The sequence below is a fragment of the Microplitis mediator genome, chromosome 2, assembly GCF_029852145.1.
Source record: "Microplitis mediator isolate UGA2020A chromosome 2, iyMicMedi2.1, whole genome shotgun sequence".
Classification (NCBI taxonomy): Eukaryota; Metazoa; Arthropoda; class Insecta; order Hymenoptera; family Braconidae; genus Microplitis; species Microplitis mediator.
The window spans coordinates 13,117,263-13,136,750 of record NC_079970.1 but is presented as its reverse complement, the minus strand read 5'-3'; the positions used below and the strand labels follow the sequence as shown (position 1 = coordinate 13,136,750).

The 19,488-nt window shown below is 33.2% G+C and overlaps 2 protein-coding genes across 8 annotated transcripts in view; both read right to left on the bottom strand.

Annotated features, from left to right (window-relative positions):
• The window catches only part of LOC130664099 (collagen alpha-1(XVIII) chain-like), an 826,723-nt gene that overhangs the window by 322,455 nt on the left and 484,780 nt on the right, over positions 1-19,488 (bottom strand). For 3 of the 5 annotated variants that reach the window (XM_057463858.1, XM_057463861.1, XM_057463859.1), the window contains 5 exons: positions 17,733-17,811; positions 17,533-17,642; positions 15,528-15,704; positions 12,743-12,943; positions 5,979-6,008 (listed from right to left, as the gene is read on the bottom strand). In XM_057463858.1, the coding sequence (XP_057319841.1) occupies positions 5,979-6,008; positions 12,743-12,943; positions 15,528-15,704; positions 17,533-17,642; positions 17,733-17,811 (597 nt within the window). The remainder of the gene's footprint in view (positions 1-5,978; positions 6,009-12,742; positions 12,944-15,527; positions 15,705-17,532; positions 17,643-17,732; positions 17,812-19,488) is intronic. The other 2 variants (XM_057463860.1, XM_057463863.1) reach the window with 2 other exon arrangements.
• Positions 8,441-10,866, bottom strand: LOC130664101 (uncharacterized). 3 transcript variants are annotated; one of them, XR_008989302.1, is made up of 3 exons: positions 9,291-10,866; positions 8,998-9,208; positions 8,441-8,633 (listed from the first exon to the last, which is right to left on the bottom strand). XR_008989302.1 is itself a non-coding variant. In XM_057463865.1 (2 exons), the coding sequence occupies exons 1-2, from the start codon at positions 10,746-10,748 to the stop codon at positions 8,630-8,632; spliced, it is 1,755 nt and encodes a 584-aa protein (XP_057319848.1). In that variant the 5' UTR covers positions 10,749-10,866; the 3' UTR covers positions 8,441-8,629. The 3 variants fall into 3 exon arrangements, 1 of the variants encoding a protein (XP_057319848.1); XR_008989301.1 differs by having other exon boundaries at positions 8,998-9,190; XM_057463865.1 differs by having other exon boundaries at positions 8,998-10,866.

Genomic DNA, 19,488 nt, shown 5'->3' with positions numbered 1-19,488 from the left:
TATGAAAAGTAGAAGATTGATATTATCATTCAATGCCAATGCAGTTGCGTGAATAGTAGAACGATCCTGCTTGGATTCCCAAATGTCGTAGAAAAAACTAGTTACGTTTTTTTCACTCTTCTGCTGTTCGCTGTTTGTCATCAAGTCATTTATGTCTGTATTTACTCGCCAACTTTTCTTTAGAAAATACCTCGAAGATAACTAAATACACTATTTTATGGAATATATTTTACCCATTCGACTATATTTAGGTATACAGAAAATATATTATTATTAATAATCCCATTATTTGAGTATTTCAACTTAATAGGTCTCAGGTCAAGCTCTTATTACATAATATTCCAAAATTATCAGATTTATCTGACAGGCAGGCTGAGACAACAATACTACCGAAAGCTTGTTTTTTTACTACATGGATAAAAAATACTTATAATCGAGAAACTAATTATTTCTTCTTGTACTTAAAAAGTGAAAGCTATAAATAAACGGTGGTCGTGACCGGCAGTTGTCAAATTTGATCGTTCATCTATCAATTCTAGTATGTAATAAATAACACATGACTTTTTGTTTTTTTTTTCACAACGTGATAATTAGAGAAATGAAATATTTGCAAATGGTATGAATGCATGAAAAGGCAAATGAACGCAATACTATGGTTAATAATTAATTTATTAAAAGACTTCCAATAAGGAAAAAATATTTTGAATTACGTGAATTTATTTCAATAGTCGATTAAACTCGTTTTGGGTCACGACGACTGTGCTGTTACTTGTCTGAGAGTTTGCCGTGTCGATCGTATTTGCTTCATTGACCGAATAATTTTTTTCACTGAAATATAGTAGGTATCTTTCACCAATATTTCACGACGTAGTATTTATTATATTAACTGATGACATGATATTTGCCTTCACATGGTGGTGTGAAAAATGGCCAAATCTAGTGATTGCGCACTAATACAAGAGTGCAAGTACTCAGGTTCCAGAAATAGAAACTAGGCTACTTGCCATGACGCGAGATTACAGCTTGTGTCAACGGATTAAAATCACAAGTTAATAAATTGACAATGTCATGAGGAATAAGTTTATTGGTGGGAGTAAGTAACTCGCCAGGTCATCGGATAGGCTCACCTAATACTAGTGCAGTCGGGGTCACCTGAGGGTCATGTTTTGTAGGTTGTTAATACCATTTGATTTCAATTCCCTATCCAAAAATTCCCATAGAATCCACTCAACTTCGACAAAAACCGCATAGAATCCTATAGACTGTATTGGTTTCTATGCGGTTTTTGTCGCATTTGATTGGATTCTATGGGAATTTTTGGAGGGTTAAGACGATAATAACGGAAATTCAAGTTCTGGGCCTTGATCCGATGTAATGTGTTTCGGTACTCTGTGGCATGAAATCTAGTGAAGCATTAGTGAATGTGATTCGGTCAGTAATCGTTACGCACTCATTGAAGCTTTTTGGCATTTTTCAAAACACTGTCGATGTGAATATGCTCAAATTGTTCACTTAGAGATTCGAAACTGGTGATCGGCAATGATCCGTGTTTTTGTCTTTTGGTTTTCTGGCACTTAATGCACAATTTAGCACACTTGCGGCAATCTTTATCAATCGACAGCCAGACGTATCATTCCAAAATTATGTTCTGTGATAATTTAATTCCAAGATGAGCTAGCGATTACAGTGAGTCAAACACTTTTATCTTGAGCAGTTTTGGTACGTATGGACGTGCGTTGCCGACACATTGTCACATTACAGTGCAGGGCCATTATTGATTTACATCATTTTTAAAAGGAAGGCAGATGTTTGACGTGGTAACCACTTAAAATCCTTCCGATGTAATAGCAGTAGATTCTGCTTTGATTCGTGACAATGTGTCACTGACAATACTGTCAGTATTCGACACATGTCAAAAATTGGGAGTGAATTGATCGATAAAATCGTGACTTTGCTAGAATAATTCACTACTGGATAATCTGCAGAATAATCCGGCGATACTACCACGCTTATCTTTTTTGACACAACTACATGGTGACCACGTGCATCAGAGGCCATTTGATGGGGGAACTCGACTGACATTCATTGACTTGAGGAGCTCTGTCTGGACAGAAGGCAGATGAGTTTCACTCAGATCATTCATATTACGCTGCGAGTGTGTGTGAGATACAGAGGTCCACGTGCGCAACAATGATTAGGACAATGCCATCTACTCAAATAAGACCATCCAAAGCATTTTTACATAGTGGTATAGACTACACTTGATAGTAACATTAAAGACTGTAGAGGTCGAGGTGTGAAAACTTATAAAGGATGGATTACTGATTTTATGTGCCTGGCTACATTCACTATACAGATCAAACTTGGCACCAATTACTCTACTAACACTTTTGTCGCAGGTTTCAGAAGAATTACTGATCGAAGAGGCGCCTAAAATACCCTATACTTGAACTGTGGTACAAATTTTGTAAGAGAAGACGCAGCACTGAAGAAAGAATTTGCAGCTGGATCAAGATCGCTACGTTAATATCAGTATTCACTTGTGTAACGAAGTTCTGAAGGACATCTCATTATCAGGCAGTGATAACCTGTTTCTGTCAGCAATTTACCTGATGTGACCTAGTTATAGTTCTTATTAAGTATTATCATTATTATTTAAATTGTATCCCTATTACCTCCCAAAATATTGCAGAAAGGATGCGCAGAATGTGTGCGCGAGATCCACCTGGACAATCGATAAAAAGGCCTGCGCACCAACTTATGATGCCTTTTTCCATACATAACTCAATTACTTATTATGTATAAATCTACCTTTATATGTTGCTCAGTAATATATTATTTTATACTTTATTAAAATGTAGTTCTTCTGTGAAATTTCATCACCGCGGTTTTAACATTTTTAACCCGTTCACGGCTGAAGAAATAGGAAGGATCTAAGACCTAAGTTTAGGTAGTTTGAATAAATATTAATTCACGTAAATCTGTCTTACGTATTTCTTTTTAACTTGATTATAACATCTGTCGTCGTAGTTAGATGCCAGTCTGATATCTTATTATATCCGAAGCGTTGTCGAATCTGTCTCATTGACGATACCTAATTATAAATCTGTTTTATAATTAGATGCTGGGGTAAAATCTACCTTTATATCGGAAGTGACTTCGAATCTGTCTCGCTATTCCCGAGCGGATCTGTATTGTGGTAAATTCCCGTATTTCACGGTAAATTACCACATTTAACCGCAAAATGCTGCAATTTACTGTAAATTTGCCGTCAAATGAGGGATTTTACCGCAATTTACCGTATTTTCCGCCGACAATGCCGCCTTAACCATAAAATACCGCCGTATTGCCGCAAATTTTATGGCGAATTGCCGCAATTTTACCGTAAATTTGCCGTCAAATGCGGCACTTACCATAGTTTGGATCTGCTAAGGTCGATACCTGATTATAATATCTGTCATTATAGCTAGATGCCAGTATGAAATCAGTCTTCACATCTTCAGCGGTTGCGAATTTGTCTCGTAATTACTAACTGCGATTATGTATCTGTCACATAATTGCCTCTCCCTCTTTTAATCCACGTTTAACATCTGTTCTATACATCGTTAATTTTGGTTGCTTTTCCCAAAGAGGTGCAATCTTTGCTTGAGATATTGGCTCATCATCGCCTCAATCCAAATAGTTTATACTTTTTGTCGGCATAATAAATAACCAGGACTTCAACACCGCAAATTGAGTATATTTTAAACACTTATAATAGGGTTTCTGTTACCTTGATCGTCCTTTTTCAGGGCGCCACTGGAAGTATTATAGTCTTCCAGAATCGGATCTTAATTCATCAGAGTTGTTATAAAATTGATTTGTAAGAGAAGGATGAGGAAGGATAATTTATAATAAATTAATACTTTATTTAAAAAAAAAATTTTAACCTTTATTATTTGGTCAATTACTTTTGACAATACTTATTTGAACCCTCATAATATTATTGCCTTATAACTGTATCACACACACCACTGTCCCCTGTACTATTATGTACACACACGCGAGGACCCTCTACGTGGCTAAAACCTATTTATTCTCACGCGGTCCCCTGGACCCTCTCCTCGACGAAACAACTCTCACGCAGTCCCCTGGACCCTCTACGTGAGTACATCCTTAATCAATTAATTCACTAACACTAATTTTTACTCTTAAGCTCAAATGTTCTTTTAACACTTTTTCTTTTATTTTAATTGAACCAATATCAAAATCCCTTAATTTAATTTACCGTTTTATAATCACTAATCAATTAATATAAGTGATTGTCTTACAAACGCTAACATTTTTTTTTATCAATCAATTCATAAATCTGTTTAAGCCGGTTTACGATTTGTTATATTTTATTCTTATGCATTAAAATTTCGTTACTGACTCTATGACTTAATACTCAAACTCGAACATTAATTTTCACGTCAATTTCCCGGCACTTTCAACGTTAACAAATTCATTGATTTTATTTCTTTTAATTACAATTAAAATTATTCTTATTTTAAAGATTAGAATATTGACTAGATTGAGAATAAATTCTTCGGGACGCGGTTCTTTTGGATGGCCTGGAAAATTCTATGACGTAGTAAATCCGGCTATTTTGGCTGGATTCTTCAAGAAGTTTCAAGACCACTAGATTCTTTAGCGTCTGGCTGACGAACGTATTTCCACGTTGATTAATTAATAATTAATAATTAATTTACCTTGTTCGGCCTAGACGCGACCATCACGTTACGGACACGATGTACGATTTTGTGTGACTGTTATTTCTCCAGCGACGGCTTGTATTTTGTCCTCGTCTTGGTTCTGTCTCGTTGGTATATTTTCGGGTTGTCGGCACTGGTCCAGGTCGTCTTGTGTTCTTTTCCCTTGTTCCTTCTCAGTACTCTCGCAATTTATACTCTTGATCTTACTACTCCAATATCTGCTTATTCAGATTAATTAGTAATGAAATATTAACGAACACTGGCCCCGTGTCTGGTATCCGACACTAAGAATCTGGAGTAATCGCTTGGTTCCACAATTAGAAGCCTAGTTCGACTTAGGTAGTTACCTAATGTTCGGGTAGTCGGATAGTCGGGTAGTCGAAATATTACGATTTTGGTCGATAAAATAACTCATTTTACCCTGTCGATAAAATAACTCAGTTTACACTTACTATATTAACTATGGGGTGATTAGTAATTCCTTTCTAAGGAAGGTTCTTCCCTTATCGATACCAATCCCCTCTTATTCTAATTCTCCTTTCTCATAATACACAAGTGTGGAACGCTTCACATGTAAGTCCTGTATGTGTGTGTGAACACGTACTTTTCGGCTTAACAGCATTATTCAAAATAAATTTTAGCCTCCAAAATTCTTTTCATGATACCATTATCGAAACTTGAAGTTTCAGTGCCTCTATAGCCCGTCAAAACAAGCTAATTTCAAACCGATGGTGCAAACAACTGCTAGCGAATTTGTAATTCAAAAATACCTTCATACAGCGGGCAGAAACATGCGTGTTCAGTTTACTTATTTCACTTTTCAAGTGACAGTTTAAATTTACCAAATAAAATTACTAAAAAATGAGTAAAAATAATATTTTTGTCTTTTTACTATTCAATAGGTGACTGTAAATCACATATTTCTCATTCTCCAACAGTTCTCCGAATCATCAGCTTGAAATTTACTTGGTTCTTACTGGCTGCTGACACTGAATCTTGAAATTTCGATGCAAGTATTCATAAAAAATATATTGTGTGACTTAGGATAAAACACGATTTCAGACTGTGGGTGATGTCAACCTTCGCCTGCGGCTCGGGCAGCCAACCTCACCCTAGTTTGAAACCGTCTTGTTTCATCCCTCGTCACACAATATACTATTTAAAATTCAATAATAAAAAGCATAATTAGTTAAATCTTGATTCTTCTTCATCATTCATTTATATTTACAGCATTCTTATACTTACTCGAGAAATGCTTCGTGGAATCCAAAGAGGCTGCATTAAAAAATCATAAATAATTATAGCCGATTAACGTTACCGTTTAGAAAGATATAGATATGCCATCTAACATATATTTAAAAAAACAAAAAAAAACGCAACCGAGATATAAATTTGTATTGAAAAAATTGAAGTTAATGAAAATAAATCATAATAACAAAAAAAATTTCATTAATAAGAAATTATTCATTGAATTTAAATTATAATCAACATCAAGTGGGTAGCAGTTGAAATTAATTAGAGACCAATTATGAAACATTTTAGGTACGAGCAAGTGGCTGCAATGGCAGTTTTCACCCATTTTTAGTGCTTAATGGCCTCTACATGGACATTCATGTAGAGTTAAATGAGCCGCTGTGAAATGCAGTAACTCATCGCGGGCCACCCGAAAACTTTTTTAGACCATGAATTGAATTTAATTTACTCATTTTCATGCCAACAGATGATGTGAAAACAATTTAAGGCCATTCAGTCCACGGAAAAAAATTTTGCACTGGGTCGACCCCTCAAAGGGCCACTTTTGTGCTGTAAGCCACTGTGAGATGCTGTAGCTCGTCTAAACAGCTGAAAATTTTTTTTAACAATGAATTGGATTTATTTCACTCACTTTTACGCCAACTTTATCTCAGAGATACTGACAGTTACGGACCATGGGGACTGTGTGACTATTGCAATCTAAAGTATCCCATATCTACGTTTGTTTTAGAAATAACTATAACAATATGAACACCCGGGAAAAAATCACCATGCATGATCATCTATGATCATGCAGGATTCGTGCCTGATCGTGCATGAATTATTCTAGATCGAACTTGCGCATGCATTAAGTTTGAAATAATTATATCCAGAGATATTATCCATCAGGAAAGGGCATGCTTGAGTATGCTCTATTGTGCATGACCATGCATGGTTCATACTCGATCATGCATAACTCATTCATGGCCAGATATGACTCATTCGTGATCAAGCATGATCATGCATGGCTCATTCTAGATCAGACTTGCTTGTGACACGGTAGGAATAATTGTCTAGAGAGATATGATCTATCAGGAAAGGTCATGCTTGAGTATGCTCTATTATGCATGACCATGCATGGTTCATACTAGATCATGCATAACTCATTCATGGCCAGACATGACTCATTCGTGATCAAGCATAATCATGCATGGCTCATTCTAGATCAGACTTGCTTGTGACTTACGTTAGGAATAATTGTCTAGAGAGATATGATCTATCAGAAAAGGCCATGATTGAGCATGCTCTGTTATGCATGACCATACATGGTTCATACTCGATCATCTGTAACTCATTCATGATCAAGCATGATTATGCATGACTCATTCTAGATCAGGTTTGCTCATGACTTACCTCGGGAAAAAATCATCAGGCCTGTTCATGCTTGATCATGCATGATCGTGCATGATCCAGGCATGATTTTGCACGATCATGCAATGACATGTTCAATCGTGCATGACAAGACAATAATAGTCATGCATGATTCATGCAAAGGCATGCATGCCCATTAGACTGGGCCAAACGAATTGACTATTTTTTCTTTTCTTAGCTATATCGAGAATATTATTCAGAATGACAAAAAAAAAATTTCATGAAAGTTTGAGTCCTTAATATTAATTTTAAGAGATCTATCATCGCTATTTTTAATTTTAATTCATAATTTGATGTTTTACATCAGAACTGCTAAAACATTGGAGTTAAAAAAAAATTAATTCCTACTTATTCTTATGCACAATTAAATTCCCTACAAAAATGATCAGATTGAAAATTTTTGTCAGACAAGCCGTTTCCGATTAATTAAGCTTAATAAATTGATATATTTTTGCGATTTAACATTTTTACTTTGGAATTTTGTAAGTGACGAATCAATAAATATTTGAAAAAGACCATGGCAAGTTTTCAAAGGAAATTTAATGCTCTACAAAAAAAGCCTCTTAATATTTTTTGCTAAATTTACTCCTACGAAAGTTATTCAAAGTTGAATTTGAGTCAAAACGATTTCAATAACCTGAATAACTTTAGAAGGAGTGAATTAAGCAAAAAATTTTAAGAGGCCTTTTTTTGTAGAGCATTAAATTTCCTTCAAAAATCTGTTATGATCTTTTTTAAATATTTATTGATTCGTCACTTACAAAATTCCAAAGTAAAAATGTTAAATCGAAAAAATATATCAATTTATTAAGCTTAATTAATCGGAAACGGCTTGTCTGACAAAAATTTTCAATCTGATCATTTTTGTAGGGAATTTAATTGTGCATAAGAATAAGTAGGAATGAATTTTTTTGACTCCAATGTTTTAGCAGTTCTGATGTAAAACATCAAGTTATTAATTAAAATTAAAAATAGCGATGATAGACCTCTTAAAATTAAGGGGTTAGGGGTACTCAGGGGTATGAAAAAATGATGATTTTCAATAATTTTTTTTTTGTAGTTAATTACTTTATTTGACAAAAATAAAAACATAGCTTTATTAGAACACGTTTCGATTTGACTTCACGAAAATTTCAAAAAAAAAAATTAATAATTCAAAAAGTTATCGCTGTTTTTGTAGAGCCCGTTCCTCCCGAAGTCCTTTGCGGTGATCATCATAAGTCCTTGGAGATTCATCTAAAATCAATCGGACAAGAAAAATTAGTTTTATTAATAGATAATCTTGTGCCTGATCGAAGCTTTTTTTTTTTTTTTCGAAATTAACAAAATGGCGGCCTCAGGAAATTTTTTTCAAATTTTCGAGAAAAAAACCGACAGTTTATTGTTAAAAAAAAATCGAAATTTTGAAAAAAAAAAAAAATCCTTCGATCAGGCACGAGTTTTTAATGTTTTTCAAAAGTACAATAAATTTTATTGAAATCTACCGAGCAGTTTTTAAGTTACAGTGATCACCAGTTCAGAAAACATAGTTTTGAGAAAAACGCATTTAAAGTTTTGCTATGGATTTATGTCGAATTATAAGAATTATTTAATAACTTACACTGAGTCATCTATTCCTGGACCATATAATAGCTCTTCAGCCGACATAGCAGCTTCCAAAATATCGATTTGCTGGTGCCTACGTTGCAATCGACCTTCTCGGGTGTTATCATTAGCGCGCTTATCTGCTACTTTGATACGTGCAGCATCCATTCTTTCTGCATACCGATGAGAATTAGGCCCACAATTAAGTCCTAGTGTATTCATCAAGACTAATAATGAATTTATACCCTCATTAAATATACACATAGCAACGTATGCAGCTATTTGTACGATGGTAAAACTAGTATTTACCGTTTTTGGGCATATTTTCCATACTAGTTGGTTAAAGCTTTCATTATTATTCTGATTGAATCCACCTACACATCTTGAAAGTAAATTTTCATTACTAAGATCTTCGTATATAGGCTTGATAGCTTTTAAAACATCAGAAGGTAAAGGAGAATAATCGTGAGAAAAGGTATCAAGCTCTCCTCTTGCTTCAGCGCGCTGGTAAGAGCACCAAGATTCTTCGCCTTTTGGACACATATCATGATTCGGTTTTTCATCACTCGAGCCGTAGTGATAAAAGGTTGCCATTATAGCAGATTTCATATTTTCAATAGAATCACAATGCCGGCGTATTGCTAAACCATAGTACACAGTTAGTTTGTCTATTAATTTTCCTGTGAGCTTACCTCGACCACCAAGACCTTTTTGTTTACTCTTCAGCGTACGTAATCGACTCCCCATCCGCTTTTGGACATGCCCTATACATTCCTTTTTATTTACAGTTGTATTTTCGTAAGGATCTGATTTTATAATTCCTGAATAGGTCTTGGAGTCACCATCACCAATATAGTTGGCATACTTAACTCCATATTTAGTTTCAGAATACGAAAACATTTCGACCATCGCATCCACCTCCATTTTCCCAGAAGACCCTTGATGATTAGCAGAACACACATCTTCATGCGATTGATACCATTCCTCGAACTCAACAGTATTTGTTTTTTTTTTCCAATACTCACATAGCTTACAATATGCACTTTTAATGTTTATGTCAAGAATCTTTCCAGTAAAATAGCCAATTATAGAAGAAACTCCAAATGACGATGTATATCCCCGTTTTTGCCAGGTTCCATCTCCCGATACAGTTAGATGATTTATATCTTCATTTTCAGTTGTTGGCATTGCTTGCTTTTCTTCATTCACAGCTTTCGTCATGAAGGTTTCTGCGACGGCTTTACTACAATTCAAAATCTGTTTCAGTAAAATTGTATGCGTAGATTTATCTAAAAAAGACGGCATGTCCATCAGGCCGCAAAACTTGCACAATCCTTCGTATCCTATTCCTAGTATTCTCATTACAAAAATGAAACGTCTGTTTATTTCATAAGAATGCCCAACGAAAGAACAGGAAGGAATATATTCATTTCCACAGTTATTACATGCAACTACAATTTTGAATCCCAGCCCACGTGTACTTGCTGTTTGAAACACTACATTTCCATCACATTTTTTACATTTTATAAGAGCAGAAATTGCAGTGAATACCTGAATAAAATTTATTATTCGAAATTCAGTACTGCTGTCTTCAGGTACATCATCTTCAGTGTTTTGTTTTAATTTTTTAGAAGATGTACTCTGAATACTTTCATCACGTTCGGCTGTTTTCGGATTAAAAACATTCTTTCTTTTGACTGAACGCGACTTATTAATTTTTTCAGAACTCCGAAGTTCTCTTGAAACCTTTCTAGAATCACGTCCCATGGTTAATAATTTAATTCACTTGAGAAATAATTTATCACAAAACTATCGACTGATCAGTGCAACGACTACAGGTATACTGGCAACCAAAAATTATTTTTCAGTTCTTGTACTACCTACAAATTGTGAATATATGTAGAAGGATATATATATATATATATATATATATATATATATATATATATATATATATATATATATATATATATATATATATATATATATATATATATATATATATATATATATAATTATAAATACATTAAAATGGGGAGATATTCATGACAATGAAACCCGAAAGGTCGGTTGCTTGCAGCTGTTTCTAGCTACCTGCTCTCGAATGCCACGTAGCACCCGAGCGTCCTTTGGTCATTGTTAAATAACTCGAAAAGAATTTGTCGGATTCACTTCAAATTTTCACACAATATTTTTAAAATATTATACTTTAAGAAAATGCAAAAAAAAAAAAATCGATTTTTTGAAAATTCTGACTACCCCTAACCCCTTAATATTAAGGACTCAAACTTTCATGAAATTTTTTTTTGGCATTCTGAATAATATTCTCGATATAGCTAAAAAAAGAAAAAGTAGTCAATTTTTTTGGCCCAGTCTAATACCCATGCAAATCCATGTTCAATCATGCATGGGCATGCATGACGAGGAAAGAATAATTACACATAATTCGTGCAACGTCATGCATGACCAAGCTCAGTCATGAATGATCATTCATGACACTGCATGAATTATGCAACGTCATTCATGACCATGTAACATCATGCCCGATTATGCACGACTATATATAACGGGAAATTAATCATCATGCATGAGATTGCATGACTGAGTATGACTTTGCATGAGCATGCATGACTATGCCTGATTCATACAAAGTGATATTCAATCATGTATGATCATGGATGAGAATATATAATTCGGAATGTATAATAATAATAATAATTAAAAAATTTTGTTGTTTAAAATCACTTTTTTTGTCTCCGATTAATTCTTTCAGAGTAACCTACAATTTTTTTGGATCATATCTGTGATTATCAATATTAGTTTCATAATGTTGGTTCTTTTTTTACACGAATTAGATTGATGACTAAATTAGGAATGACTTTATATTGCTCATAGTCTGACACATTGTTAGTTTTTCTAAATAACTTTAAACTCATATCTCTATTTCTTATTAATTTAACTTTACTAGTATCTATCCACGGTTTCGTGTTCCATTTAGATTTTGCATACTTTTTCTTGACAGGTACAACCGTATTAATTACATCTATAATACTTAGATTTATTTGGTCAACATACAAATTAAAATTGTTTTCGTGGTTAACTTTGCTCTTTAATGATTTAAAATATAAAAACTTGTCAATGAATTCAGTTTGAAATTCAACTTCGTCAAAATCTCTATAGTCTTTATATAAAACCATATTGTCTTTAGTTTCTACTTTTACGTCATTCAAAATAATTTGAACTATGTCATGGTCCGATATCTTTGGCGTATTTAAAACCTGTGTCCTTAAATTAATTCAACTAAATCAATTAAGGTTGCAGAATATTTAGTCACTCTCGTTGGAGTACTAACTTTTTGATTCATACCGATATATGCCATTCTATTAATTAATTTTTTAAAATAATGCAAGTTCTCTTGCGAGAACTCATCTGCGTTGTCCAAGTAATTATAAATTTTGTAGAGGCTAGCCTAAGCCAGAGTTCAACCCGCGAATTCTGGTGGCTGCTGGTAAAAATTGCTAAAGCAAAAAAAGCGATTTGTCTCAATTTTAAGCTATTGTACATAATAAGTGTAATTTTTTAATTTATGTGGCACGCTTGAATTTGAAAAAATAAATCAAATGACCTCTATATCCTAATTCATTAAAACTCTGAAGTCTCGTTATAAAATTGGGATTCCTTTCTTATACTACTATAATACACAGAATATCGTCGAATTAAAATTGAAAAACTCTACGTATGACTAAAAAATCAATCCTTACGTCATGAGGGGAGAACTCATCCGGTTTTCCAGGTGGTCCAGGTGCTCCTTCATTTCCTTTTTCACCTGGGTTTCCATCTCGGCCAGGTTCACCTTTTTGACCCTGTGTTCCCTCTAGACCTGTCATCCCAAGATCACCTTTATCACCTTTAGAACCATTGGGTCCCGCTGGTCCTCGCTCCCCAGGTGGTCCTGCAGCGCCCTAAGTATAAATTAATTCAAATCCTCTATTAATAACTTGAAGATATTTATTGCAACCAATGATCATACAAAGAGCTACTTTAGCTTGGTGACAACAAGAAAAAACCTCGAAAGCCGTTAACCTTGCATGTCAGCCCCAATACTTCCCAATGTTTCAAAGCTCTTTAAACTCGAAAACAGTACCATGAACTAATTTTTAAATTTCTCAAGCTTAAAAATGCTCTTTCATGCATTGGATTTTTTTAGCTCACTGAGCTCGAAAAAAATTATTTCTTGCCTCGATCTGTAAAGATTCGAACAATTAAAAATGCTAAAAAAAAACAAGTGAGCCTCACATACATGAGGTCACGATAGAAGTAAAACTTTTGCAGCTGGTCTGAATAAATAAATAATTTAATATAAATATTAGACTGGGACAAAAAAATTGACTACTTTTTTTTAAGTATATCGAAAATATTATTCGGGATGACAAAATAAAATTATTGTTAAAATTCGAGCCCTTGAAATTAATATTAATATTAAGAGTTCTATCATCGCAATTCTTGATTTTTTTTTACTGAACGAGTTTTTGTCTCATAACTCCCAAGCCATCGAGACAAACGAAATTGACTTAATTACATTTCTTGAAGGAAATTGAATGCTCTAGTGTTCAGTCGCGAGCTTAATTAGTTTAAACGCTTCGTGTACTTTCACTAAGTCCAGGAGCCGCCGAACTCGCAACTGACTTCAAGGTCAGATTAGTGCCGGGTCATTCGCTATTTGGGCCCAGTACATAAAATTTCTTCGTCATGGCCGTGTCAGTCGGCATGAGAGCCGCTACCAGCCGACCAATGAGAAAAATTGGCGGCTAGCCGAAAAATTAACCTTTTTCAAATTTCAAAGAATTCTTCAGTGCACTGAGAAAAAAAATCCTTTTATTAAGAACATTCACTTGATACAAGAAGATATATTCTTGATAATTTTCAAGAATATACAATTGTGTCTCAAGAATTCGTAGAATTGAAGGAAATAATTTTATTTAATTCCAGTAAAGCTATTCTTCTGTTTACTCATAATATAATATTAAATTCATATAATAACAACAATAAATTTGATGCTCTTTACTCAAGAAATTGATAATTAATAATAGTAAAATAAATATTTTGAACGGATTTCTTGAACCAACAAGATCTTGTATAGAAAATAGTTTTTTTTTCTCAGTGTGGCCGAATTTAGGGATATTAAGCTCAAATTTTCAGGATCACCTTCTTTTCTGACCTACTTCCGAGAAAAGAAATCCGCGTCCAAATCGGTGATCCACGCGCGCACATTTTCTTCGAAAAGTAATGGATCTGCCCATATATATTGTAACGAATTCTTTATTACCAGATGTAAATATCAGGTAAGTTTGTAGTTTGCATAACTAGAACGGATAAAATTATTGTTATATGCCAAGTTCGATCCAAGAGAAACTACCTCAACCATGAATCACGTTGTTCAACTCGTTGACTACGGACAGTAGAGGGGTTGTTTGTTGATTGGTGATACGTATCTGACGAACCGAAACTTGAATTCTATGTACGACAAAGAAATAAAATAAATTTCTAAATAAAAAACAACAATATAGAATTTATTAAGATCGGACCATTCTTTGTTATAATCAGCAATAACCTTAGTAGATCCGAATTACGGTAATAACCGCATTTTAAGGCGAATTACGGTATTTTACCGTAATTTACGATAGTTTACCGTAAGTTACGGCAGATTACCGCAAGTTATGGTATATTATGGTAAGTTACGGTAGATTACCGTAATTGATGGTAGTATGGCGTATTTTACGGCAAATTTGCGGTAAAATACCGCAGTATTACCGCAGATTCTACGGTGAATCGCCGCAACTTTACCGTAAATTTGCCGTAAAATAAGCATTTTACCGTAATTTGCGGTAGTTTACGGAAAACTACGGTAATTTACCGTAATTCGGATCTGCTAGGGAACATAATAAATCGTCCATTACCTCGTAAATAGAAATAATGATTTTTGTTTGAAATTTCTCATTACTCGAAATAACGATAGTTACAGTTGCTTAAGGTCACATAATGAAGGATGGAATGAATTGCTTGAAATTTCTCATTGTTCAAACTATCAAATCGGTGATTACATATTATTTGAACTTGACAATACTCAGGCATGCATTACAACATTCAACTTTCTCTCAGTACATAAAATTGGTCATAAGCTACGCGAAAAACGATAGTAAGAATAAATATTACGGTTTACTCAAGGTGCTTAAAAGCCACGAGTACTTATAATTATTTAAACGATGCGACAATCGCATGCCATTTTGATCACGTCTTATCCTTACAACAATTAACGAATATATTCCAGTTAATGTGTAAATCATTTGTTCCTGCGGGAAATACTGCAATGTTTATGATCTTTCAAACATCACATTATTTGACATTCATTAAGTTTAACTGTAATTTTGAATAACACTGTTATTTAGTCTACATATAGAAAAAAAACTTCCACTTCCGATGAAGATCTCATAAGAAAGTAAAATTTAGAGTCTACTAATTACTTATGAATACAGAGTAAAAACGTACTGTAAGACCCATTTGTCCTTGTTTTCCTTCTTTCCCAGGAACTCCGGGCTCACCTTTTGGGCCCACAATTGTTTTTGGCATCATAAAACTTGATTTCAAATCTGTTGCATTACAAATACAAACGGCTGGTTCACCTTTTGGACCTGGCGGCCCTTGAAGTTGTTTCATTAGCCAATCCTACAAAATATATAGCAAAGTTCAATTTATTAAAAATCTCATCAATACCCGGAAAAAATGAAATTTTGAACCAAGAAATAAAATGTCTTCGAAATTTTTTTCTTGAACTAAGCGAAATTTCTTACTTTATTAAGGTAATAAATTACTTGGATCAAGAAATTATTTCCTTCGCGGAAGACATCATTTTCTTAGTCTGAAACATAAATTCTTTAAATCAAGAAAAAACTTTCTCGATCGAAAAAATTTTGTTTTTGGTTCGAGAACATTTTTTTTTTTCAATTCAAAATACTTTTTTCTTGGCTGTAGATTGCTACGTTTTTGAGTCGAGAAAAAACGTCTTGAGCTGTAACAAAAAAGTCTTTGAACCATGAAAAATAGTTTTTAAACCGAGAACAAAATTTTTTGGGCCAAGAAAGTTTGTTCTTAACTCGAGAAATATTTTTCTTGTCTTAAGACTGTTACCTTATCAATTCAAGAAACAATGTCTTGGGCTAAAACAAGAAAGTTTTTGTATTGAAAAAATAATTTTTTAAACCAACAACAACCTATCTTGGGCAAAGAAATGTTTTTTTTTTGTCGCAAACAAAAAACTTTTCAACCGAGAAATGAATTTCTTCAATTGAGCAAATGAATTTATCGAGCTAAAATAATTTTCTTTTTTTGAGGTTTTTTAAGTGAAAAAAATTTTTTTCTTTTGTTGAAATTTTACGAACAAAGCTGTGAAGCAAATAAATACTTTATTCGATACATTTACAAGGGATAGGCAAGTTCCGCAATAAGTTGAATATTTAAAACAAATTGAGAAAAACAATTATCGCTTAACGAAGGAATTGGACCCAGACCGATTCGGTGGTGCGCGAGAGCTTTACCAACTAAGCCATCCCAGCCTTTGCTAGGCTACGTTTATTTTCCCCACATATACTAAACCACACTAGCATTATGCTCAATCGCATTTTAAAACCTAAGCACAAAATTTAGATTAAAAATATTATCGCCAATGATTTAGAAAAATTTTAGTTCCGACATTTCACCAAAATACTAAACGAATCATATGAATCGTCCATAAATATACTTCGACATAAAAATAAACACGTTTTCAAAAAACAAATTTAGTTACAAAAAAAATTGAGAAATTCTTCAATATTGTTTAATTATAACTAATCTGTAGATAAGTTATTTAATTTTTTATAATAATATAATTAAGTTATTTAATTTTTAATTTATTTAAAATGAAAATGGGGACTGAAAATTTATTTGCTGCGCTAGTGTGAGAAAGAGTGAGTAAGGAGTATTCATTCGATAGGGTGAAAAGAAGGGAGCTCCTATGAGTCAATCCAAGAATTGCAATCTTATTTTACGATAAAAGATGATTAAAACTTTCATATCGTCATGAACCGTCTTTAATCGTAAAATAAGATTGCAATTCCTGGTCCCACATGAAGATTAAAAACGATTCATGACGATTTATAATTTTAATCGTCATTAATCGTACAATAATAAATCGTCTTTTGACGATTACAGACGATTAAATGTGAAAAACCATGACGATTATGACTATTGACGATAATTAATGACGATTAAATTTTTAATTGTTTTTAATCTCACAACTTGTATTTTCTAATCAGGGTATCAGTTACCGTACTAACAGTTGCGCAGAAACTGTATGCATAGATTGTAACTGTTACGCTTCCACTATATTGATGGCCTCCTAGCATTAAATCACACCATAGTCACACCTGAAGGATATTTTACTTAAGAAAATAATAAAAAAGAAAGAGTTTTTTTTTGTATAAATGTATTATTCAAAAACAAATATGCAATATTATACCTCGTCATTAAAATCGTAGTTATTGCCAGGTGGCCCAGGAGGACCTGGTGGGCCCCGTGAACTGTCACCTTTATCACCTTTGTCACCTTTAGCACCTTTAAAATTTGAAGCTACAAAAATTTTTTTAATTTTTGTCGATAAAATGCTTTGTTACTAGTTCTAAAGTGTAATTTACATAATAACAATAGATATTTACTCACCATTTGGATCCGGTGGTGGAGGAGTAATGAGTGGAGGAGGATTGCTTTCGTTTTTTTCACCATCATCTTCACCAATCAACTAAAAATTAAATGAAATCTATAGTATACTAAATTTATAACCCCCATAAATACTTACGCGAAAAAATTAAAGAAAGAGAAAAATTTTATAAATTTTTTTGTGATTTTTGGAAGGCTGTAAATTAGAGAAAAAGAATCGTATCAAGATGTTAAAAAAAGGATTTTATAGCTTGAAATCTCTAGTTTCAGTGCATTTTTTCCAAAATTTTTTAAAAGCTCCGGCTATTGCGTAAACATGAGAAATACCGCGAGACAAAAACTTTCTAAATTATTTTTTTTTCCGAAGAGCCCACGGACCGTGGAAAAATTATTTCAACTAAACCAATGCATAGGTCATTTAGCAAATTTATTCAGCTTCAATTTAGCTTTTTTTTAACCCCGTAGGACGATTTGTCGCAGAGATATCAGCCTTTAAACAATAAAATGATTCTTTTGGCTTTGATGATCGATATATCAGGTACCAATGATCGTGCAGTCAATTGACGGGCGGTGTTGAAAAATTGAATAAATCTCCTACAAGACTCTTTCATCATTTTTTGAAAAAAAATTTTTTTTATTTTTAACATTCATTAGAAGTACGTCACGGCCTTTTTTAGCTTAATGTACTACCCATAACACTGTAAACTTTCAAATTGATCTATCGAACCGTTTTTTGGGAATGATCGATCAAAGTTTTGCTAAACAATTAAAGGGACAAGTTTTGTTCCTTTAATTGTGTAATCATAATCAAAATAAAAAAAAAATTTTTTTTCGAATTTTCTTAAATTTTTGCGTTGGTGACTCAGCGAATGCAGGAAAATGAAAAAAAAAATCCCAAAAAATGTCAAAAACAAAATTTTGATCCAAAAAAAAAGGTTTCAATTTTTTTTTCTTCGATTTTTTTAACATTTTTTGGAAATTTTTTTTTTTTGTCATCTCCTTGCATTTCCTAAGTCACAAACGCAAAAATTTGAGAAAAGTCGAAAAAAAATTATTTTTTCATTTTGATTATGATTACACAATCAAAGGAACAAAACTAGTTTCTTTAATTGTTTAGCGAAACTTTGATCGATCTTTTCCAAAAAACGGTTCGATAGATCAATTTGAAAATTTACAGGGTTATTGAGGGTACATAAAACTAAAAAAGTCCCTGGTAACATTATTTTTTTATCGATATTTGTGGAGTAGCGATTGATTTACTAAAAAACCAAAAAACGTCATTTTTTTGTACTTCTAATGGATATTAAAAATAAAAAATTTTTTTTCGAAACATGATGAGAGTGCCTTGTAGGGGATTTATTCAAGTTTTTAACGCCGCCCTTTAATTTAATGTGCGATCATTAGTACCTGAAATATCGATGATCAAAGCCAAAAGGATAATTCTTTGTTTGAAGTCTGATATCTCTGTGACAAATCGTCCTACGAGGTTAAAAAAATAGTCAAATTGAAGCTAAATAAATTTGCTAAACGACCTATGCATTGGTTTAGTTAAAAGAATTTTTCCACGGTCCGTGGGCTCTTTGGAAAAAAAAGAAAATTTAGAAAGTTTTTGACTCGCAGTATTTCTCATGTTTACGCAATAGCCGGAGCTCTTAGAAAATTTTGAAAGAAATGCACTGAAACTAGAGATTTCAAGCTGTCAAATCCTTTCTTTAACATCTCGATACGATTACTTTTCACCAATTTACAGCCTTCCAAA